Source organism: Cyphomyrmex costatus, unplaced genomic scaffold (genome assembly GCF_001594065.2).
Source record: "Cyphomyrmex costatus isolate MS0001 unplaced genomic scaffold, Ccosl1.0 scaffold449, whole genome shotgun sequence".
Lineage (NCBI taxonomy): Eukaryota > Metazoa > Arthropoda > Insecta > Hymenoptera > Formicidae > Cyphomyrmex > Cyphomyrmex costatus.
In genome coordinates this window covers 103,393-128,475 of record NW_017278737.1, presented here as the reverse complement: position 1 = coordinate 128,475, position 25,083 = coordinate 103,393, and the positions used below count along the sequence as shown (strand labels likewise).

Sequence of the window (25,083 nt, the reverse complement as noted above, 5' to 3'; positions counted from 1 at the left end):
ATTCAGTCATGTCTCTCGTATGACTGACATTTCTATAAATTGTTTCTCGTTGATATATTACACTAAAAATAATGCAGTTGTTACTCAATTTTTTTTTTATATCTTTATCTTTTTTGTTAGACATAATTTTTTTAAATATACAAAATTCTTTTTAAGTTTTCTTTATGTTAGACGTTATATAATAATATGAACAATATCATTAGTTTTTATCTATAATCTAATATTACACAATGATCTATATGTAACTTAAACAGAATTTATTTTACAATTTTCAGACAAATCTACATGTCTATATCAAAATATATAATATTTATTTTAAATTGTTACCTGATACTTGATTGAACAGAAAGAAATGATATAAATCAGATAATATGTCATTATTATGAAAAAGCAAAGAAGGAGTTCTTGATAAGATAATTGATGGTATTTTTAATTAAAGGAATTATAAAAATATGCTACATATTCTCTACCAAGCACGATGTTTAAATTGGAATCCTACATAACACCAGTAATTCTCAGCTATGTAGAAAAATATGTAAAAAATTTTAAGCCAGAACAATCACAGGTAAAATAGATATACATACATAGAAAATTATTGCTAGATTTATAATTAATTTTATTGGAAATTATATTTTTTAAATTTACTTTCACATTTTCTTTTATTCATGAGCAATAATTTGAAATAAAAGAAGGGAATGTATGGTTAAATAAATGTGAATAAAATAATTGTGTTGTCTCCAAACACAAAGTTTTGATAGCTTGTTTCAAAATATCGAATTAATAATATATTAAGCAAACATACTTAATGATATTATTGTTAAAGAAAATAATTCTTCAAGATATTTTAGACAAAGAAACGTTTCTTTCAGGTATCTTTGTGGGGTGGAGATGCGTCCTTTCAAAATCTGGATCTACGATTAGAGGTATTGGAGGAACAACTGAATCTTCCATTCGTTTTTGTTAGTGGCCATATACACGAATTGTTGATACATGTTCCTTGGGTAAAAATTACGTCTGAACCAATAGTTGTTACCATTAATACTATAGGTAGATAGTAATAATATCATTTAATAAATTAGAAATATTTTTTAGAGATATATTGATATACTACCCATATCTCTTTTATAGAATGCATTTTAAAATTAAAAGATGAAAATATCACAGAAACCAATACAACAACGTTACAAAAGAAGAAGGAGATGGTACAGTAAGTATTGTCTTTCACAATTTAAGTTGTATGAAATTTTATTGTATAGTTATTGTTGATAATTATTAGTATTATTTATTAACTATATTTTTATTTATTTGTCTGACAGTTATTAATATTTATTTTAGTATCATAAAACATATATGTACAATGACACTCAATTTTTCATTACAGAGAAGAAGCTCCGCCTGGATATATAAAGAGTATAGTTACAAAAGTTATTAATAATATCACCATTCATTGCAACAATCTCATCTTAAAATATGTGGAAGAAGATATTGTTCTTAGCATAAATGTCAGATTTTTAAGTATGCAAACTGTCGACAATAAATGGGAACCAGCGTTTACCGGTATATATTTTTTATACATAATTACAAAGCCAAAATTATCTTACAATTACGCTTATAATTAAAGTATTTTAATAAATTTAATTAATGTTTAGAGGTCAACACTCATGAAGTGATGCTTAGGAAAATTATTACAATACAAGACTTGACATTGTGCTTAGATAAAATGGATGCATCAGGAAAGATAGAGATATATCAGGTATTTCTGAAATGTATTTTTACATTTATCTTGAGATATCTTAAAGACATAAGAAAAATATCTTGTATTGAAAAGATATCGCGTATTTTGATATTTTGCATAAATATTAATATTATAGGATCCTGTTTTGTATCGATGTTCAATGACAATCCGAATGATTATAAATTATCATAACAACACTTTAAAGAGAGCATCTATTACGAGACTTGATCTTCATTGTGAGAAAATGGAATTTAGTATAACTGAACAACAAATACCGATGCTCCTAAGATTAATTGCCTTAGTAATGGCGTTACAAACAAAGCAATTTCCACCAATAAAGGAAAAATCCTCCATTACAGTGGATGAGAGAGAGGATGTTGCACAAGGTTTAATATTATTTAAATACTGCCTGAAATATTTATTTTGGAAATATATAATATTAACATTTCAGATGATACAAATCAGGTAGCAGGAACTTCCACAGATGTAGTTGGATGGGGTGGTTGGGCTTGGGATATAGTGTCATCTGTTCTACCTGTTGACTGGGACAATAATTGGTCTGCTGAGCAACAAATGGCATATTCTGGTCATACTGTACATTTAGGTGTTTATATAGATGATGCTACTTTAACATTTAAGGTAACATTAAATGTAATATACTTTAATAAAAACCGTTCCTGTTCTAATGGAAATAAAAGACTTAATGTTATGCATTTTTACAGACTGTTGAAAGTGTCAAAGAGCAATTATTTTATAAATCTCGAAAACTTAGGTACAAATCTTTTTTATCGCTTCGGTTAGACGGAGTTGTGATAGATACTTTAATTCAAGGAATTGCAATGACAACTTTCCAAGTTGGAGTGGCGTGCGTACAACTTTATCCACGAGGAACGTGCAGCTGTGGACATGTAGAAGTTGCTGATGGTGTACAGGTAATGTAATTAATTATTATTGTCAGAAAAGTATACAATTAGATGGAATATCTGAGAAATAAATTATTATTATAGCCACCTCTTTACGTAACAGCTGGGAACTTGAATACTGATCACTTGAAAGATTCATTATTCGACAAAGAAGCTGCGGAAAATAAAGGGAAAAAAAGAGATTATAAGCAAGGAATAGATCATCACTTGACGACAATTTCGGGTATAATATAATTTGTTTGAAACATGTATACATGCCTTATACATAGGAAATAATAAAACTTATATTCTTTTTAGTTGACAAATTATTAGAAAGATGTCCAGCGTTTGTGATGGATTATGTTTATTATGTAGAATTACCTGATGACATAACGCCTGAAAAATTACTCGAATTTGGTTCAAATTTTGAATACAGGTGTTTGAAAAATCTTAAAATAATTAGACATAAAAAAATAAAAGAATTCCTATAAACAACTTACCTTTTGTAGCAATTTTCAGGAACGCAGAGTAATAAGATATGTAACTGGAGATTTGACAATCAGATTATGTTCCGGTATTTTTCATCGTATTGATACCATCAAACAAGCTGCCGCAAAATACGATTATAATCCTTATCTTGTAATGAAATCAGGTAAATACAGTAACGTGTGTCTAGTCCAAATGCATTTTGGTTTAACTACTAATCTTATATTAAATAAAAATTGTAAGTAGATGCGCTATATCTAAATTTGAATTTTAGATCCTCTTATCGATGAATTGCCTCCTGTTACGCTGGAAGAATATGAAGCACTTAGGGAAAACGTATCAATGATAGAAACAAAATTTATATTAAAAAGAGCGTCACTACAGCTACAATTAGCAGACCATTGTGTCATTGGAGTGCCACGACAACGTAAAATTATCGAAACTCGAGTAAGATATCTCTTATACCCTTTTTTTTGTTAATTATTTTAGAGATTTATAAATAATGTCTCTTTCTAGATTACACCATTACCTCCAGCTTTAACAGACGATCTTTTTGTAAGCATTGAATGTGATGAAGCAATTGCCACTATAGTACAGCCTATGTATCCCTTTAGACTCGTATCTTGTGCATCAAAATTAACAGAACTGTCACCAGAAATGTTTATTCAGTGCCATGCGGTTACCGATGTACAAGTGAGCAAAGTTTTATGCACAATATTTATCACATACACGACCATGATTGATATTGCAATACTTATAGGTGATTGGAGTGAAAAGTCAACTTCACTTAACGAAAAGTTGCGACACTTCTATAGTAATGCCTTATTCGGTGGAAGCTTCTTCAAAAATATTATTGTATCCTCAATATTGGCGAGATATAGATATGATTAAAAAATCATATTTTTTTCAATCAGATAGTGTTACTATCACGGGAACTAAAGCAAAATTAATGGCTGCTGCGGCTATAATGACTTCCGTTTTTAATCCTGCAGATACAACGAATCCACTTATTTGTTCTACTCTTTTTAATGATGCGTGTCAAGAGAAATGTATGCGAGTATTAAATACTATATTTTATCATTTTATAAAAATTTTAAGTTTTTATTTCATAAAAAATATATATATATGCTATAAAAAATTTCTTCATACACATTACAGGTCCAGTGTACTTAGAATTATGCTTAGAAAATATAAATTGCAAGAATGTATCGTCTTCAGTTACAATATCGAACGAAGTCAATATAAGTTCTATAAAAATATTTGCATTCAATGATTCTCAACAAGCTTTTATTCTTTCGGGTCCAGAAAATCGTGATAACAGGTTTGCATATATGTATATTAATAATGTATAGTTTAGATAATGTATTCGGAAAATTTTGACTAATTGGATATTTATATTTTTAGCGATGGAAATGTACCGTTGATGTCTATTGTAGTACAATTTCCTAAAAGTATCGAAACACAAACACACCCATCTCTTGTTTCGTTTAAAATTTCTGAAATTAGAGCTTCCCTAGACCCACTTTTTTTTGAATGGCTGGAGTATCGTGCTACTTACCACAAATCGGGAAATGTATATGTATTGCGTTCAGATAGCCAACAATTGATTACTGAAGGTACATCATCTGATACAGGCACGCGAAAAAAGACATTTCCGAGTCTACATGAAAGCGTGCATAGTTCATCGGATAAAGAAAAAAAAAGATCAGCTGTGACAGAAAAATCGAAAACACTACGAAATGATGAAATACAAAAGAAAAGTGAATTTAAAACGGAAGGAGAACAACAGGTATTACGATTATTTACAATTATTATTTATCACATCACGATTGTATTTATATAGTTTGATTACTGTTTAAATTGATAAGAAAAAACTCTTTACAAAACAAACATATTATATGCATTAAAGATAGAAATAAGTAGCGTAGAACTTACAGAAATCGGAAATACTGGTCAGATTAGCAGAATTGTATTCGTGGTGGTGTAGTCTTGTGCTGAATGGTTATATAGGACATATTATAATATATATTCCGTCTAACACAATGAGTGGTATCGGATCTGATGGTAAATATTCTAATTATATGCCAGATAATGTAGAAAATAAATTATTTTTAATTTGTTCATAATCTCATTATTGCTTTTTGATAACTATCAAAACAATTTATAATAATAATTAATAAAATTTATTACAAGGCATAGAACAAGCTAAAGATAGAGCTTTCACAGAAAATCAAAATCTACAAATAATGATAATAAAACTACCGAGTCTTTTCATTCACTCATCTAATCTGAATGCTGAGATATTGAGTCCATATCTACAAAATCTCCCTGCTAAATTACCAGAATCTATATGGACATATCGTAAGTTTATTTTATAATTTGCAAAAAAAAATTATTGTTTTACAATAAAAACTATTTCAATTTATTATTATTTCAGAAATGCAAAGTTTTCCATGGACATTGAGTCTTATCGATTTTCATTGTTACACATTGCAACAGCAGATACAAAAGAATTTTATAAGGAAAGTTACGTTAAATGCTACAGTAGCTCTTACAACTAAGACAGCTGCGACTGAATTAAATACACTTACTGCTCTGAGTGTTTGTGTACATATTGATAATTCGCCTATCATTATTTCATTTTCGGAGGATCAGGTATTTATTTTTGTTTATTCTCGCTTTATATATATCTAATGCAACAAAATTTGTATTAAAACGAATATAAATTTCACATCTATGTATCTCAGGTTATTTTTATGAGCAATATAGTTTTAAATATCATAAAAATATTACAAACTTTATACGGTTCTCGGAAAGACAACGTAATCGTACCACAGAGCAACGAAATGCAAATTGTTCTTCCTGCTATACCTCAAACTCCGTCCACTCCAACTCAAATAATGTATCAAGAAGATACTACCAATTCTACTATGTCTACATCGAAAGATGATCTAGGACATGGTAAGCGGAATGTATTTATTTGTTGTATTTATGTGTTTGTTATTAATATCCAAGTTTTACAGAAAAAGATGGTTTAGTTGTTACGGCTTGGATTCAGTGGACTATAACAAAGGTAGCAGTTAAATTATACATTATGGGACGAGAAGACACGTCTTCTTTAAAATTAATGTTAGAACTGGAAGATATTATAACATCATTAGATTTGCAATCGGTTTATATGCAATTAAAAAATAAAATTACAACAGCCACGATATTTCACTACGTTAGGTAAATTCATTTCTATAAATGTTTATATATATATATATGCTATATAAACTCTTAATAAGAAATATTTTGAAAAACATTCCTATTATGTGCAATGATTGTTTAATTGTTACATTTATATTGTGATTTAATAGAGGTCCACATGCATTAAACTGGGATGTTGGTGAATATGCTGGGCTGGTACTCTGCGGAAGGGAAGATAATTTGGAGAAAGGTGAAGATTCTGGTTTTGTAAGTTTTACACTTACTCGTGCGAAATCTGGAAATGTATACACACGTTGGGGTACTCATAAACGTTACAAGCCTCAAAAGGTAAAATAAATATTTAATTATTATACTTAATTACTTATAATTATTCATATTCTTACTTAAATTATAATGTAGAATATTGATATCATCTATTTACTTTTAAAATTGATAAAAATTCTGATATTCAAATATCTAGAAAGAATTGCTGCTTGATTCTACGTTATCTACGAATGGCTACATTTCTGAAATATTTATTAAAATGCAAATGGTCGATATAATCTTACCAATAAGTGTAATTAGCAAATATGTTCAATTGGTGAAACCTTTTACGTGCCTTGGTTTATCTATTGAGAAAAGTGCAGAATCTATCCCTAAGAAAAACATGGCACCATTAGTTGGTATAACCAACTTAAATAATGAATTATTGCCATTGATACATTTGGAATTTAAAGGTTTTCGTCTTATGATGCCAGCTTTCACTGATATGAATAAATTGCAACATGATTTATTGATGCTTCAGGTAAAACTATTTTACTTTTTATATAATTTTGTTAGCAATATAATATTTACGTGGATATTATATATTATATAGTTGGACGGGATTCGCATTACGCCGGATGCAGAAAATCCAATTTGTAGAATTCCATTGCGAACTGATATATATCAATTGGCTGCTCGAGCAAATATATTAAACGTACCAGGTTCGGCTGTAGAAGATCGTCAGTATCAAATTAGTGTTAAAGGAGTGTGTGCATATACTACCACATGGAAGAATTATCAGCTAAGCATTAATAAGGTTTACTATAAAATCATTTTCTTTTTAAAAAATTCTTAATAAAATATTGTAGACATTACCTAAAAAATAAAATTTTTTTTAAAACATTAATATTGTGTAAATTGATTAGATTAATTAAAGTGATGCATTATTGTTTTCAGAGAATGTCTCAATCGTACTTGTATACAATGAACGAAAATCCAGCATTGGAGTGGAATAAGCTCGGAAATGGTAGTAGCCTAGATCCATACTTTTCAACATCTCCAGTATTAACAAAGTAATGCAATTGATACAATGAATGTGTACAAATTAATTTGATAATTAATTGTATTTTAATTTTAATATTTAATCCTAGATTTGATCTTTGCTTAATTATTGCCCCAGCTGTCACATTTAAAGGAGACACAATAGTATGCGGGAGTGCTGTTGAAGTAAATTGTATTACAGACATAGAATTGACAATAAATTTAGATCAAATTAAGTTAATATCGGCGCTCAACAATGAATTTATAACATTACTATCTGGAAGTTTCGAAAGGATAGATGATAAAAATAGTTCTAATAATATAACTCAAAGACTTCCTTCAGGATCTCAAAGCATTAAGCCTACTAGCTGGTTAAAACAAACATCAGATGATTCAGATATTGATTTTACAAAAGACAGTGGTGTCGATTTTGAAATGTCCAGCATACATTCAACAATAATTGTAAGTTTTTGATGCATGTAAATAGCGGTTTATGATTTTGAGTTCAGAAGAGTTATATTAAAAATAATGATTTTGTTATGTTAGGGAAGACCTACAGCTGAAACTATGATACTTCCACCGTTTGAATTTTTAGTAAATTGTGGAAAAATAACATTTATCCTGTATGAAGTCCAGAGTACGTTTGTTGATTTAGAGGATAATGTAGTGAGTAATAATTAATTTCAAATAAAATAATTAATCCAATTATTTAATTAGAATTAATATATTTAATTATAATTTTAACATTATCTAATTTTTTTGTAATATAAATATAATAATTGTTTTCACAGGATATACATAAAACTGACGGTGAAGACGATAATAATAATGTAAAACAGCCCTTACTTTATTTAATGATCAATCAGCCAAATATTTATTTTTCTCAGCAACATTTATCTAAAAAAATACAAGTATGCATTGTTATTATTTATTCATAAAAAATTAATATGTTATTTAATATTAATGTGATTTATTACTAGTTTTTATATATTTTATTTCAATTGTACAATTTGTAGATATCTTGTTTCGATATAACAACAGCGCTTGGTAATGCACAAAATCTAAACGCAATACCGACTGAAAAAGATTTCAAAATTTATGTGATAGAAACAAAGCATGGTGATCCACATCCAGATACGGGTATCCCGCCTTCTTTTGTGACAGTAAAATCTGAAATGATTTTAGGCAAAAACCGTCAGTTTTTTATTGAAATGGGACGACCGACAAAAGTACATCTTTCTTTATCTCGGCTCAATCAACTCTATAATATACGAAATAAGGTAACTTAACGAAGAATGTATAACATATTTATGTGTTCAATAGTTCTACATTGTACCTATATTTTAGCTATTATCGTGTTTTATTGATAACAATATTACGGAAGTATCTACAGACGAACAGGAGATGACACATATGGATTCTCAAAATTTAGCATCGTTGACAAAATCGAAGAAATTTAGTGTACCTGATCTACATTTAAATACCAGACAAATTGTATTATCTTTAAAGACTGACGCTGGAGCAGAAATTATTATCAGTTTAGCATCGTTAAATGGAAACTTGTTGACACTTCTCAGACCAGACAGGATATATTCAAATCTGTCCATAGATTCTTTTATTGTATCTGCTATCTTAAACGGGAATATCAAAGTGTTATTAAATCCATGGTGTTGCAATGTAACAACTTGTTTACTTTGGGAGTCTTCATACAATAGCGAAATCATTCCACAAATACAAATACAAGCAGATAGTGAGAGTCTGTATCTCGATTTCGGACCGGATCAAATAAAAATTATGAAAATGGTTATGCAAGACTGCCAGTTACTCTTAAGCGAGCTCGCTTTGGTATCTACGAGTGAAAATAAAAACGAAAAGCAAATTGTGCTATTGACTGAACAACACTACAAAGATGACCTAAAGGCGGGTGCATTCCAATTCGTTGATGGCACCGCAGATGAGTTACCTTTTCCGTATCAAGTTAGTTAGATTACATAAAAGTCATAAATAAAATGCGTGGAAATCAAAGTCTTAATCCTTTTTCTTTTTTACAGGTGGTATTTTTTGTTTATCCTCAGCAAGCTATGGCTTGGAGATATCCGCAATCGCGTATGTTAACAAGAATACATATATCTCCTGTTCCATTTGAAGTAAGTAAGAATGCTCGGTATCAAGCGAATAATATCAGTATTTAGTTTGAATACAAAAAGACAAATGTTTTATGTCTAAAAATATAATTTTTTTATTTTTGTTAAAAAATGTTTAAAGATACAAATTTTTCTTATTTCAAGCCGCGGAACAGCACAATCTTGACCAAAGATATCAAGCATTTAATTTTTTTTTATTGATTTCAAATCTTTTACCTGTATAGTATATCCTATTAATTATCGAAATGATATGCAAGTTTAAAAGATTCTTAAAATAAAGGATAATTCATAACAAATGAATTTTTTAATTAAAATGTTAAAAATAACGGATAATAAATTGCCTAATATTTTTAGTCAAGGTTGTATTTTTATCCTCTTAATTCTTTCTGTTATAGGCAGTGGATGCTGATGATACTTACATTGACAAAATTCCCTGCGTTCTCGAATATTGGAGTGATAGTCACATGTCGTATCAGCGTTACGCCGATTTTTATTTATCGGAAACGGATTCTTATCGATTGGATTTGCCGGAAAAAGCACCGGCACGAGCAGTAGCTTGCGTATGGCGTGTAGTTATTCTGTCAAACGGTAAACGACCGCTCTCAAAAAGCATCGTTTCCGCTCGTGCTCTCGCTGCCTGCTTGCGCATTGACTCTTACTTTAATCCCTTATTAATACCGAATGTTCAGATCGCTTTAAATATCGGCGTTCTTCATGTATCTCTGTACAATCATATCGATACAAGTGTATATAATAATTTGCCGCCACCATTGGACAAGTATACTCTAAATGGAAAAATTCCCGAGATACAATGTTTCATGTCCGTGGAACAGAAAGGAGCTGTTCTAGTGTTTAACAAATGGATGGACGATTCCATATTATTCGACATCGGTGGCAATTTAAGCGTACATGTATTGGATTATAGTCATTTAACTATGCAGGAAGTGCTGGATGCTCTGGAAGGAAGATTTCAGCTATCGTTGTCGGAAAAGATAGACTCGTCATTAACTTGCAACCCGTTTACATTGAAATTGGGACCAGCAATAACTCACACTCTTGCAGTTTCTACTCGTTTGTGGCTAGCATCTTTCGACGAAGAGGAAAAGAGCGTGATTGTCCTAACGCGTTATGTAATAGCCAACGATAGCAATATATCTATACGTTTTGGTCAAAGTGGTACTGGAGATAGCATACTTCTCGAGAGCAGGCAATGTAATTTTTATTCTTGGAGACAGATTGGCAATCAGACGATAAGGATATCGATCGAGGAGAACGCCTGGATATGGAGCCGGCCTTTTCCCGTTAACAAGGATGGAGTCCAAGTGATAGAATTCAATAATTCAATGACTGGTACGGTGATCTTCGTAAACGTTACGTCACTTTCTGCTACACAGAAGCTCGTAACATTCTCGGGGCAACTCGTAATTTCCAATCAACTAATAGATAATTTCGAAATGAGATTAGTAAAATACGAGGAAGAGGTTGGCTCTAAGGTAACAGTCTCTAAGGAAGTATATCCCATATCGGGCAAGAGTTTTCCATCATCTATTATGCTCGAGAATAACAAAAAAATGGCTATGCGACTACGTTTCACCAATTTAACGCATTTATCTTGGACCGGGGACATTCCATTGCAACCGAATATTAAATGGGGTCAACCGTGGCTCGTCAAAGTACCTCTACAAGAACGCGGTCAATTTTTGAGTATTTGGGTACGGATTGTAACGCAGATGATACAAGACAAAATAAAAATCCTTGCAGTACTGAGTCCCCTCTACATGATCAGATCGCATTTACCAGTACCGGCAAGAGTACAGATGGAAACACCGTCTCTGAAGATGTCATCTAGTACAATGGTGAACGGTCGTGGCGAATGTCAACAGCTGTACTGTCCCGGTACATTCGAGCACTTCCACCAACTAACATTTCAATTAGAATCTGGAGTCTCCGCGTCAAATCCTTATGTGCCGCTTTCGTATAGCTCCGTGGATCAACGGAAATTTTTCCGAAGACCCGAGGTCGAAGATATCGATAAAATTCTGCGAGAACTCAAGGATAGAAAAGATCAAGTAAAATGGCCTTTCCAAGGAGATGACACCGAAGAGTGGATATCTGCAGAACAGCCACAGACGCATGTACAAGTGAAATATCAGGATGCAGGATTGGTCTCTAGTACGCTGCTGCTAGAACTACAGCCTTGGTGTTTTGTAATGAATTCGCTAGGCTGTCATATCTCATTGGTATCGGAGGATACAGAGCTCTGTCAGATTCCTCACTACGGCATAGTCACGCCGCCCAAATTGGAGAGCACCTTTCACGTGGGTGTAGGAATCGGTGATACATATTACACATCTCAAACGTTGCAATTGGCGCGACCCGACTGGAGCCAGAGCTTCTACATGCCTCGAATCTGCGGTCTCGTGCCAGTGGAGGGAAACATCAAGACATTCGTGGATTGCGGTATGAGTGTGTCTATCCTAAACATCGGTTCTTCGATGCACGAGGATATGCGTCTGGTGCGAATCACAAGCAGCCATGTGATCGCGAATCTGACACCTCAAGAATTGTGCGTGGCCACGCTCGCAGTGCACGAGGAAGCACGGAATCTCCAGTTGCCCCATGACCTTACTCCCTATAGTCTAAATATCTCACCATCTGAGGATCAGAGACAAGGTACACCGATCGTGCAATGGTATACGTTGTACACAGAGAGTAACGTCGAGCCGCTCGTTTTGTACATATCTCTTAGTCTTGGTCACAAGTGGTCCTGCCCGATCAGAGTGGACCAAACTATGAGCCGTAAATCCGTCGTGATTCCAAATGGTTCCTCCACCATGCCGGTCATCGTGACAACGCAGGAAGACAAAGGCAGCACGTTCGTCGTGATACACAGCGACGATCATCCGCAACTGTTAATCGAGAACGCCTGCGGCTTCAAGATCTTGCTGGGACAGGCCGATGAAAAAGGGAATGAGATATTATCGGATAGTGTTCATTTCGCATGGATATGCGAAGTTGACAGTGGAGCAACGTCCCACTATTCTCTTCCCTGTGTCAGTAACAGACTACCCGACACTGCGGTACCGAGCACGTCGAATGTGTTATTTTCTACCGCGCAAAACGATGAAGCAGTAGGGAAGGCAAATTTAAAGTGGTCGAGAGGCATAAATCTGTCCGCGTTATCATTTACACCAATAGATCAATATCTGCGATTACCTTCGTATGGTGATGTAAAGCTTATAATGCATAATCGCTGCTACACCACTCACATAAGCATCGTGCCTATCTCCCAAATTGAAATATCTGCTCAAGACATTAGGAGCAGATTATTACGAAAAAAAAACACAGCGAAGGATCACGACATCATATACAATAATCCTCCTTTATTGAAAAGATTAGAAGAAGATAAGCTGTTATTGTACGTACAAAGTTCGAGTAGTTCAACGTCGTTAACGAGCTTCTTCTCGGCCCAAGAAGATATTTTGACGACGGAACAAATGCCCTTGAGCAATTCAAAGCAATTAGTTCCGAAGGTGACAGATATCAAAACTTGCACTAATGAAGATCAGTTGAAATCTACTGATGATACTAATTCAACTGATTCGAAGGAAGGCTCTGCAATTGTTTACCTACGTGCTTGCACTATCGTTATTCTTCATGATATCAATGAAAATGCGCAAAGGATCGAAGTCGCCAGCCTATCTATGACAGACTTAGTCATGACTGTAAATTCAAAAGCCCGATTTATTAATCTCAATTGTTACATAGGCGACTTGCAGTTAGATAATCAATTATTCGATCAGGGAGGTTTCGATTTTCCCGTAGTATTAATAAATCAAAATCCATTACCAAACAGAGAGATGGCATTTTATAGCAATAATTGTTTAATGACGAATATGGAGAAGATCAAACAAGATTCTTTAATAGTCATCGAATATGTTTGGGAAATAAACGAAAATATGATAGGTATATATTTTATATTTACACAAAATTACATTATTTAATAAAAAAGAAATATTTGGATAACAAAAATGTTTTTAAGCAGATAAATGTTATTTAAATTTAAATAATAAAGTCAAAGGACTGTAAACTGAGCTGAATTTTAATGCTAGTTATGTAATAACGCTTAATTCTATAAAGAAGTCATATCAATGATAGAAATATATATATGTTATTTATTTCATTATTAATAGTAGATATATTTTTTCTGTTGCAGCATCAAAGGAATATCGCATGAAGATTGCACCTATTAGTGCATACATTGAAGACACGTACATAACGCAATTATTAGATTACACGACTTCGATGATACCACCGCGATTGGTTCTGGGTGACAATCTTAAAAAGATGCAAACAATAGCTGCATTGAACGCAATGTACATACCAGAGTATATCATGATTGATTCAAAAATCTTAAGCAAGCCACTAAGATTGCAAAACTTTGTAATAGAACCGCTATCAATTTTGTTGAGCGTTCACACTTCTATGCGACTCTACGTTGCTTTAGATCACTCCCCACTGTACTTCGGTACCTTCGAAAGAAAAAATTTACTGACCACTCCTTACAGGCTTGGCAATGCACTTACCATGCATTATTTATCTGGCGCTATATTCGGAGCAGGTTAGTATAATATTATTTATACATTATTAATTTGATATAATAACAAACTAAGTAACGATCATTATTCATTTATCAGGTTGGGTAGTTGGATCATTAGAGATACTTGGATCACCGGGAGGTTTGGCGCAAGCACTTGGATCCGGTCTTAGAGACTTTGTTTCACTACCATTCCAAGGACTATTACAAGGTCCATGGGGTTTTATCGTTGGAATTACACACGGATCAGCCAGTCTAATGAAACACGTTACAGCAGGTATGCAAACTATTAATATTTATTTCTTATTTATATTTATTATTTGTTCCTTAATAAACAATTTATATTTCGCTTTGTGTATACAGGTACAGTAAATTCCGTGACGAAATTGGCGTCTAGTGTCGCACGAAACTTGGATCGACTAACATTAGACGAAGAACACCTTCAGCGACAAGAAGAGTCACGCAGAATGCGTCCACAAGGCATGGCACAAGGACTTTATCAAGGCTTAACTGGTCTTGGAATGAGTCTGCTTGGTTAGTAATTGCTTAAAAAATGTTTTTCAGAGAATGCAGTAACTAAATGTTAATTGTTAATCAGCGGCTGTGGCGGGTTTGGCACATCATCCTTTGCAGCAAGTATGGTCAGGCGAAGCGACGACTAAAAGTTTGGTTACCGGAGTCGGACTCGGCTTAGTTGGCGTCGTTACTAAACCATTGAGTGGTGCCGCGGAGTTAGTTGCTCTTACAGGTCAAGGATTACTGCAGGGAGCTGGATGGAATTCATTACCCACGGTAATAGATATATAAAATGTGATGAGTAAAATGTGAAACTATATTTCTATAGTTTTACATTTTACTCTTTCATAATAATTTTCCTGTTTTTGCAGCCACGTCAGAGACCAATTGTGCAGTACACTACTGGCAATAATAGCACATCTGTACGGTATACCTGGCGCTTATCACCTTTACTCGATCATAGTCACGACAGTATCCTTCACGTAACCAGCGCAGACTATGTGATTCATCAGGGCAGTAATCGCGCAGTGACGCTCGTCCTCACACGACAAGCTTTATTACTCGTTAATATGGCGGAGGACAGTGTAGAACGGATATTTTCGCTGAAAGAACTGACAAGCGTCGATCATATTTCGGAATCGACGATGTTATGCTTATATTGTCCACCAACAGCAATACAATTGAGCAGACCATTATCACCAGCTGAACATGAGGTAAAATACTGAATCCACGAACAAATCAAAATAAATATAATAGGTTTTATAATGTTTTTCTTTTTTTCTTTTTTTAAGATGAATCAAGAAATGAGAGCACGAGTTGAGGAATATGTGCGGACAAGCAGCACTGGTTTGGCCAGTGTATCAACTAATAGCGATAAACAGTCTGATACCTTTGAGAGAACATCCCCACACCCAGAACATACACTTACGTTTTACGTTTGCCCAGACACTCGTAATTATTTATTATCGCTATTCAACGTTGCCAAGCGACAAAATCAAGGTTCTGGTTTCACCGTTTTATAATCAAGCGTATCTTCAGACGATTATAATTAAGTACAATGACTGAGAAGATATTCCAAATATTACTGTATGTCAAAACAAATGAATTCAAACTTAATAGTCTTTTGAATATTGATGTGCATCTTACTTTTTAAAATAATGTTCCAAGTTTATGAAGCAGTAATATTATAATACGCGCAAACAGTATTATAATTAAAAAGAAAGTAATTCCCAAAATTCCAACGTAAACATAATTAAGATCTCAAAATGTTTGTATTCAAATGCCCATCTTCACTTTTATTAAAATATATTTGCACGACTGGCATTTTTGTTTTGTATATAAGAAATATACAGAATACTTTATAACATATGGATCACATTCTAGCAATGAACAGGGGACACAAAAACAATGAAAAAGAATATAAATATGTATCTTAATTTGACTTTGTTTTAGAGTTTACTATAGTCATTTTTGTACTCCAGTAATATGCAGCTATTTAAGAGATGTTCGAAATGATTACAGTTCTAACATTGCTATCTGATATTTGCTTTTTAAACAAACTTGTATCTCGTAGGCGTTCATGTAATTTTAGAACTATTTTATCTAGTAAATATCTATTTATAAAATACGATCCGCGTATAAACGTTTTGCTTCGAATGAATTACATTCGGCAAGTCCATATATCAAAAGAATGTTTACTATATTTCTTGAGAAAGATTTGAATTTATTCATAATTACTTTCAAAACTCACATCAATTTAATGAATTATTAAGTGCTCCAGCAAGAGAACAAACTGAATTAAGTACACTCAAAATATATGAAATCAATAAAATTAGGAAATATCTAGCACATATCGCGAGCATTATTTATAAGTATAGATAAATACAGAAGGTAGCCATTATGAACATTTTCTACAAAGACAAACAATTGCACACATTACTGAAATACAAAAATAACTATAACTCTAAAACAAGGTCAAATACATGTTTATATTTTTTTTTTCATTAAAAACTGTTTCATTAAAACCTTCCATCTGCTGCTAAAGTGGGACCCATGTTGTAAAACACTCTGTATGTTACTAATTTATAATATATAAATTTTTTTTTAGCATATGAACTAAACAAAGTATATAAATTATGTAAAATATTTATAATAATGTTACTTATTTAAAAAAAATTCAGGACCATACACACAAATTAAGAAAATTACCTTTATTTCCAACTTATCACATACCATTTGAACGATACAAAAAATTAACTTTACATACATTACTTATACATATAATTGTACATATACACTTATATATATATAATGACAGCATAACTGTACATGAATACAAGTTATGTTGGATGTGCCAAAATATTGCAAACTAATTCTATCGCTCGAAATTGTCATAAATTATGTAATATTGATCTAACGCGATTTAATGTATTATAATAATATATTTTACATACCGTTAACAAAATCTGGCATAAACTAAATACTTAAAAAATTGAGTTACAAACGTGATTGATTTATAAACATTTCCCTCTCTCTCTCTCTCTTTTTCTCTATTCATTTAAAATATTGTCATAAATTCGTTCAATCTCGCATGATTTATATGAAAATCCACAAGATTTACACCGGTTATTTTTAATAGATAATAATATTTGTCTACATACTACATGTTTACATGGAAGTCTATAAAAAATACTGTTAATACAACATTCACATTTATTACATATTTTATGTAATTCTACTTTTTCTGGTGTGGTAAAGCGTTTCATGTTGGATAATTGAGTCTTTAAATTGCTATCTAAGAAATTATCATCAACTAATTCATCATCCTTATGATTTTGAGAATTGTTATGAGTTAATTTGGAGAAAGTTGAAACATTTGTGAGCTGTCTTGGTTTCATTATAGTAATGGCAGGTCGTTTGGGCATAACTGCTATAGGTAATTTATGGTAATATTTTTTCGTAGACTGCGAATTGTTACTTGTTGTCTGCTTGTATGTATTCGATTTAATATCTTCGGCAGTTCTTTTTAAATTTCTATTTAATACACATTTTGGTATTTCAATTATTCTCCTATTTCCTGCTATAGCTGAAGTTGGATCGCGGCCTAAGACTCTTGGCATATTCTTTATTTCGTTCTGATTGCTATTGTCCATTAAAAACTTGTCAATTCTTGACTTAAGTGCAGATGCCATGACTGGTCTACGTTCATCGTTAAATCCCAAGCCTGTGAATGGATCTGATAACGATCTACCCCAAGTTGCTTCATTCTCTTCATGTTTCTCTAATGTGGTTAGATCTATTATTTGTCCACAAGGTAATATAATTGGCTGAGTCATTATTTCCCAAGTGATAGGATCTAGGAAGCTTTCAGGAATATCAATGGTTGTATTATTCTTCAATCTGCATATGTATAAAAAATATTTATATTAATAGTTAATATTATGTAACTTATTATATAATTATATCACTTGCTACAACATAAGTCAAAAAACAAGATTTCCAGAAAATGATATGTTTTAAATTATTAAAATTTTGTGATTTTAACTTTGAAATACAAGTTTGATACAAAAAATGATTGTAAAGGAATAAAAATGTATATTTTAAAAAAATGTTTTTCTTTTTTCCTTTATGTTTCTATTCTTTTTTTAATTACATTATTGCAAATAAGCAATATAATTTCTAATTTATATATATGTACCTATTATCTTTCTCTTTGGTATCTACAGAAACAGTATTCACATATGCTTTTGATGCAGTTACAGGCAATGTTGAGGAAACTCGTTGTTCAGCCCATAAAACATGTACACTTGCTGTAATATCTTTCCCACAACGTGGGGATACTGTTCCCCATACTTGAACTTTTCCCAATGCTGGTACTGAGTTCTCTGTTTTATATATTGTTATACGTAAAACATGAACATACTTAGTTGTTACAGATCCTTTAGAAACTTTAATACAACATCTCAAGAAATTTGGTGGCGTGGGGATCCCTGTAGGGTCAATGTCACTCGAGTAAAACAACAAACCAGCATCATGAGAACTCAGGCATCCATTAGACACACAGGTATATGGAGTGTTATCATCATTGGTATTCTTAAGAGAAAGCTGAAAGCCCGACGACTTTTGTGACCCGACGGATGGCCAAATTAATACATGATTGATACACACGTTGCAAAGAAACGTGATATCTATATGAATGGGTGGCTTGATGCAGGAATATGCCAAATATCCTTTATAGGAACCATTTATCAAATTGGTCACTTCATGCCCATCCGTGCTGATAGCACTACATTTAATTTCTGGACGTAAGCGAGGATCACAAAAATTCAGAAGCATCTTTCGTTTATTTGTAGATCACTGATGATATCTACAATATTATAAAATGCATCCGTTCAATCAATTATCACAAACAAATCACCGACAGCATCATACATACGTTCAAATTTAAATAACATGAATTTTCAATGTAGTAAATACAATCAGATAGATCAGATGTGATGATCAGGTGTATATATATATATATATATATATCTATCTACGAATATCACAACTTTTCTTTATCATTTTTCATTCACATTATGTATTAGTGAGATATTACTACATAGTACTCACGTGTTCTTCTTTGTTATGTTCTATCCATGAAGGAAGATATAAGGAGACTCCACTCAATACTGTGACTCAGTCTCGCCAGTCTACAAAATATGGAACCATTTTAGGTTTCGAGTTCAGTTTCCGATTCTCGACACTCGCAGCGCTCGTGAATTTAGTAGTGTTTGAGTGCGAGTAAGAGAAATGATCATTTCTCATTCGCACTCATTTATGCGCAACACTACTAAATTCACGAGCGCTGCGAGTGTCGAGAATCGGAAACTGAACTCGAAACCTAAAATGAGTCCACTTTGATTTTACAGAGTGGAGTCAGTCTCCTTATATCTTACTTCCTGGCCTGCGTTCGGAAACATCACCCGAGTACCTCTGTGTATCGTCTTATCCTTGTTGTTCACCCATGTTAAACGAGGATAAGACGATACACTGAGGCACTCGGGTGATGTTTCCGAACGCAGCCTGGTTGCAACAAATTTGTGACCTGCAACGTCTACGATACGACCAATGTAGAATGGGCTTAAGAACTGACTATGAATACCGGCCTTAGTGTCTAACTCTCAATATGGCGCCGCTTATTGGACGCGTACGGTGAAAAATTGTTTACGATAGCATACGATAGTACGTTGAAACACGTGCATTATTCTTTCTTTTAATTAAACGTATTACAAAATATGCAGGAAACTGTTAAAATGGAGATCGATTGTAGCGTGGTGAAGAACGAAAACATCGATGTTCCAGAAATTAGTTATGAAGAAAAGCTACGATTTGTGAATGCTATTTCCAAACCCATGGCACCAAAGAAGTTAACCAAAAAGATTTATAAATGTATAAAGAAAGGTGAGTGTTACTTCGATATTATTTAATAATGTCAATATTTTTTACAACAATAACTTCATAATTCATAATATATATACTTTATAGTATACAATAAAATAATTTAAGTAATTTTATTGTACAAAGTATATCTATTAAGATAAATATTTAGACATGAGCAATTATATGTGAACAATTTTTATTTATTTTATATAGCATCCAAACATAAAACTTATTTGCGTAATGGTTTAAAGGACGTACAGAAACATCTTCGTAAAGGTGAAACAGGGTAAGCCTTATTATTTACCCTATTGAATATTGTATGTTGAGATATTACGTAATTTCTTATTTTAGTTTGGTTGTCTTTGCTGGAGATGTACACCCCATAGATATTATGTGCCACTTACCAATTGTATGTGAAGACAAAAACATTCCCTACTGTTTTATTCCATCAAGAATGGATATTGGTACAGCGATGAGTATGAAACGAGGTTGTCTTATGGTACTCATAAAGGAACATCCTGACTATAAGGAACTCTATGATGAAATTAAAGCTACAATGAAAACACTTTCTTCGCCTTTATAGATTTCTAATAAAATAAATATGTTTATAATAAGCATTTATGATATTTTATTATATGCATATGTGTATATATATATATATATATATATATAACAGCTTTAAATTTTAATGTTATTCAAAAACAGTTATACAATATGAGAAAATATTTATAATTGAAATTCTAACTGTCATATTAATGATAATTTTATTTGTGTATAAAGATTGTAAAAAAATAATTCTTAATATTCTATTATTCACAAGATTTTATTATTTAAGATTATAGATTAGTAAAAAATGTTTTTATACATAAATTCCCTATTTTAGATATATATTAATACTTGAGAGTATTTTACTAATGTGGTAAGATAAAATAATTAAGATAATAATTGCGCAGATAATTGAGATTTTAATTTACATTGAATAATTATATCTTTCAAGGCAGTTATTCAAGTTTAATTTGATGTTATAATTCTTCACACAATACGAAGTTTACAAAATATTTTACATATTAAAATATAAATATCTAAAAACATACATTAAAAAAATTTACTTCAAAAAATGTAGATTACTCAGCATCATAATAGTTATGCAAAATAGTTCACATTTTAATGAAAGAACGTAAAATTTTATAGTCATGACATATAATTAAAATTATTTAAAAGTCTATCTGCATGGTAAAGTGATTCTGAATTATAGTTGCAGCATATTGTAAAGAAATCTATTTATTCATGAATGATGCGGAAGGACATCCTGTGCCTCGAATGAGATTATTCGTACAAATAACACAGTCGTATCTGCTAGATATTTATCACGCCAGTACGCAAAAATAGTGCGTGGTATTGTGTATAAATATATGTTACATATCGTGAAAAGACTATTATCACCCCTCAAGGTAGATGAGCGTAGAACGACGATTCGCATTCGCGCGCACAGATTGAATCGAAACGCAGAGAAGTACAGTTCGATCGATTAGGGAAGTGCGAAATTTAATAATCGTGGATTGTCGGCCGATCGTTTTCGAACTACGTTCTTCGCGTCTTCGTCTCGCGTTCTTATATACCTTAAGATATCGCTGAACTAAATTTTCTCTTACAATTACGGGATATAAGTCGTATTTAGTAGCTAATGTTACTTGTCCTCGTTACATCGACAGCTATAAAAACCTGTATTTCTCCTTTGGATTTGCATGGATGTTCTTTCGATCATAGATGCATAGTAGCGTGCGTAATAGCAGAATATTGCAAGTCGTGTGATAATTATAAATATAGAGTGATGGAAAAATTAATTAATATGAAATGTACTAGTTCGGAAGAAGATTTAAAATTGTAATGCAAACACAAATATGTCGTAATATGCGTTTATCTATTTTATATTTCTGGACCACTCAAGCAGCACTTTTATAAAGGATTTCAAGCAAAAAATGAATAAATTTTGATATTCACATTCACGTTTTCCATTTTTTGTTTTTGAAAAGTTATTTCTAATTAAAATAGATTAATTTCTTGGCATTAAGACCTTGTTCACATAGCCCTATTTTATTATTATTAAATTAATTATTTTTATTTTTATTAAATTTATTTGTCCAGACAATTAAATATTTTTCTATTAATTTTTTTCATACTTTGTACTTCATGAGAAGAGAAAGATATAAAAAAAAACTATATAAAAAGAAAACCAAAATTATATGTATACGCAGAGTAAAAGCTATTAGTATGAGAAATAAAGAAAAGAAAGAAAATGTTATATTATTTTTATAGATAGAAAGAATCTGCGCATTCATAATTCTAATCTAGAGCAGTCTCAATATAGCATATAAAATGTTTATTCGTCATGAGATCGAAAAGCCCTGTTTCGCTTTCTCAATTAAATTGGAATGAGTTAAACTCTTTTTCCCAATCATACAAAAACAAAATATCACAGACAAATATATCTTGCTATGTGATTAACAATTATTATGTAGGAACACGCGAGTTTAGAAAAATGAAGCATTTGGTATTTGGTGCCTGATGTTAGAACTTCATTCATCAGAAGATTATTGTTTCTCATAAAAGAAAAAATTAAGAAAAAGTATACTAATATATCTATGAATTTGATAGTTTATCTCAATTTATAAATTAAAATTAAAACATAACACATGGTTGGCATATAGGAACACGTAAAAAGGAATGCAAAATGAACGCAAGGAGTAATGAATCAAAAAGCAAACACGGATGATCTGATTAACATTAGAACCAAAGTAATTAAAATGACTAGTTCGTAACTTTTCTCAAATTTTTGAAATCGTAATTTTTTAAATATATTTTCTAAAAGATTTCCGTGATTTTTGTTGCAATATATGTAAATTATTAAATCGAGATCAATTTTTACTTTTTCCCTTATTTCTTTTTCAAAAATAGATATATGTGACAATATAATTTAGATAGAGTAGAAATAATATGGTAGTCATCGCTGTAATTCTGGTGTTAAACGATTTTAAGTTTAGTGAAATAGATAAATCTCGTAAGTGTATGATATGCGCGAGAAAAATTTAGATTTATCAATTTTTTTTGTCGAGAATTCATTTCAATAATGTAACATTGTTTTTATAGCCGCGATTCCACTACGAATAGTATTTTTATGTATCTAAAAATCCATGAAATTCGCGCTTGTCGATTTCCCGCATGGAGTAATTTCAAGTCATTTGTTCTGAAATTAGTTTCGAAAAGCAAATAATAAGCATAGCTCAGTATAAATATAAATTGAAAATTTTGTTTGGACGATATTTGAAAGGTTTGATGCCAGTCCTAATATATAAAAAAAAAAGTGGAAGCTTAGCCGCATTATACATTAAATAGACTACATGACACTTTGCATTATAACGGTTGAGACACAATGGAAGGAATAAGAAATAAAAAATAGCATTTCAATCTATCAGAAGCAATCTATCTATATTTCGGTAGCTCTGATGGGTTGAAATTGATCATGTTCTTTATTTTTTATTTCTCTTTCATTATGTCCGAGCCCTGACTTATTCGTTCAGTACATATATAATAATGCCCGGTTATTTATAATTATCTCATACATTTTCATGCCTATGACGTCATTGAAGCGTTGGAGGGAAAAGAACAAAGGAAAATAATTAAAGTAAAAATTAAAGCATTATATGTATCTGATTATGTAACTGATTATATCGTTCTGTCTCATCTCATATTGCTTCGATAACGTCGAGGGTATAATTGATTAAATTGATTTTGCGAAGAAATACGCTTCTGATCCTTCTCGTTTTCCTGTTTCACGCTGTCGCTCGCGAGGAAATCACGCGCCGAATCCTTTGGTGTATTTCGACTAATCTATCAATATGATCGCGCTTATTAATCCTACTCTCCTCCATTACCAGTATAAAATGTACACACTTATGGCTAGATATACGTATATATGTATATTATATATATATATACACATTAGCGACGAAGAGGACACATTGACATCGAAATTGACGTAGCGTACAAGTGGGACGTTGTATTCTCATCGCATCTCACCTCCAGTTACGCCGGAGATGTTTCCTACTCTTCCACATCTCTTTTCGCTTAAACATAATTCTGTTATAGATCGGGCAGTAGCGCGACTTGTTGCGAATGCGTGTGCAGCGACGAAATGCCTTTCGGCCTCCACGTAGAAGAATTATAATGAATTGAAATAAATTGGAAATGAAAAGCACACTTTATTATATTTTCAGAACCTTTAGAAACCCAGTTAGCAAAATGTTAGCAATTGCCTACAATTTGCTAGCAAATTTCGATCAAACATTTCAGTAAATTGGCATCAACTATATCCGTATTAAACTTGTGTCTTCCTGATAAAGCTTATTCACATAATGTGAAAGCAAATAAAAACCAAGGCATAAAAACCAAGTAAAGTTTTTACTATCAATTTTTGTCAATAAAACTTTACACAGTTTTTGGCCAACAATCCATTTTCAGCAAATTTTATTGTATATCTACTATCAATTTAATAATATCGTTGTATATAACAGTTTGCATTAAATTTGATAGTAAAATTTTTGTATTTGATAAAATTTGTTTTCCACAGACTTGGCTCACTGATTATAGATAAGAAAGAATAACCTTCTCGTTCTTAATTCATTGTGTTACGTCCCTAAAACTTCCCATGTAGCACAACTGATTTATTTGAAAATTCGATAAGTATAATTATATATATTCACCTGCTTAAATTTTTTACGAATTAGCGTA

At 31.9% G+C, this 25,083-nt stretch overlaps 3 protein-coding genes across 5 annotated transcripts; 2 read left to right on the top strand and 1 right to left on the bottom strand.

The window, feature by feature from the left end:
• The first annotated feature begins 478 nt into the window (after positions 1–478).
• Vps13B (vacuolar protein sorting 13B) lies at positions 479–15,937 on the top strand. The gene is made up of 38 exons (XM_018544518.1): positions 479–565; positions 870–1,047; positions 1,129–1,207; positions 1,382–1,557; positions 1,650–1,753; positions 1,941–2,121; positions 2,187–2,374; positions 2,458–2,667; positions 2,743–2,881; positions 2,956–3,073; positions 3,147–3,289; positions 3,398–3,570; positions 3,640–3,816; positions 3,884–4,172; positions 4,282–4,444; positions 4,528–4,912; positions 5,061–5,187; positions 5,317–5,484; positions 5,561–5,778; positions 5,871–6,084; positions 6,147–6,351; positions 6,483–6,660; positions 6,794–7,117; positions 7,190–7,393; positions 7,534–7,649; positions 7,728–8,079; positions 8,164–8,283; positions 8,409–8,528; positions 8,634–8,897; positions 8,965–9,594; positions 9,669–9,764; positions 10,157–13,727; positions 13,978–14,382; positions 14,459–14,635; positions 14,722–14,892; positions 14,957–15,150; positions 15,246–15,587; positions 15,666–15,937. The coding sequence occupies exons 1-38, from the start codon at positions 479–481 to the stop codon at positions 15,894–15,896; spliced, it is 11,217 nt and encodes a 3,738-aa protein (XP_018400020.1). The 3' UTR covers positions 15,897–15,937.
• A 1,468-nt stretch (positions 15,938–17,405) lies between these two features.
• Positions 17,406–19,533, bottom strand: LOC108777603 (RING finger protein 37). 2 transcript variants are annotated; one of them, XM_018544533.1, is made up of 3 exons: positions 19,486–19,533; positions 18,572–19,240; positions 17,406–18,273 (listed from the first exon to the last, which is right to left on the bottom strand). In XM_018544533.1, the coding sequence occupies exons 2-3, from the start codon at positions 19,207–19,209 to the stop codon at positions 17,424–17,426; spliced, it is 1,488 nt and encodes a 495-aa protein (XP_018400035.1). In that variant the 5' UTR covers positions 19,210–19,240; positions 19,486–19,533; the 3' UTR covers positions 17,406–17,423. The 2 variants fall into 2 exon arrangements, with proteins under 2 accessions (XP_018400035.1, XP_018400036.1); XM_018544534.1 differs by lacking the exon at positions 19,486–19,533 and adding an exon at positions 19,310–19,337.
• A 405-nt stretch (positions 19,534–19,938) lies between these two features.
• Positions 19,939–20,906, top strand: NHP2 (NHP2 ribonucleoprotein). 2 transcript variants are annotated; one of them, XM_018544540.1, is made up of 4 exons: positions 19,939–20,062; positions 20,157–20,316; positions 20,509–20,581; positions 20,647–20,906. In XM_018544540.1, exons 1-4 carry the CDS (start codon positions 20,042–20,044, stop codon positions 20,876–20,878), a joined length of 486 nt encoding a protein of 161 aa, XP_018400042.1. In that variant the 5' UTR covers positions 19,939–20,041; the 3' UTR covers positions 20,879–20,906. The 2 variants fall into 2 exon arrangements, with proteins under 2 accessions (XP_018400042.1, XP_018400043.1); XM_018544541.1 differs by having other exon boundaries at positions 20,026–20,097.
• The last annotated feature ends 4,177 nt before the right edge of the window (positions 20,907–25,083 follow it).

Bases quoted from the DNA above. Each gene is read 5' to 3' on its own strand.
- Vps13B (XM_018544518.1), top strand. From the start codon at position 479: ATGTTTAAATTGGAATCCTACATAACACCAGTAATTCTCAGCTATGTA. The intron at 6,661-6,793 runs GTAAAATAAATA...TCAAATATCTAG, and splicing joins AACGTTACAAGCCTCAAAAG to AAAGAATTGCTGCTTGATTC. The intron at 9,595-9,668 runs GTTAGTTAGATT...TCTTTTTTACAG, and splicing joins AGTTACCTTTTCCGTATCAA to GTGGTATTTTTTGTTTATCC.
- LOC108777603 (XM_018544533.1), bottom strand. From the start codon at position 19,209: ATGCTTCTGAATTTTTGTGATCCTCGCTTACGTCCAGAAATTAAATGT. The intron at 18,274-18,571 runs GTACATATATAT...ATACATATGCAG, and splicing joins ACCAAAGAGAAAGATAATAG to ATTGAAGAATAATACAACCA.
- NHP2 (XM_018544540.1), top strand. From the start codon at position 20,042: ATGGCGCCGCTTATTGGACGC. The intron at 20,063-20,156 runs GTACGGTGAAAA...CAAAATATGCAG, and splicing joins TGGCGCCGCTTATTGGACGC to GAAACTGTTAAAATGGAGAT. The intron at 20,582-20,646 runs GTAAGCCTTATT...TTCTTATTTTAG, and splicing joins CTTCGTAAAGGTGAAACAGG to TTTGGTTGTCTTTGCTGGAG.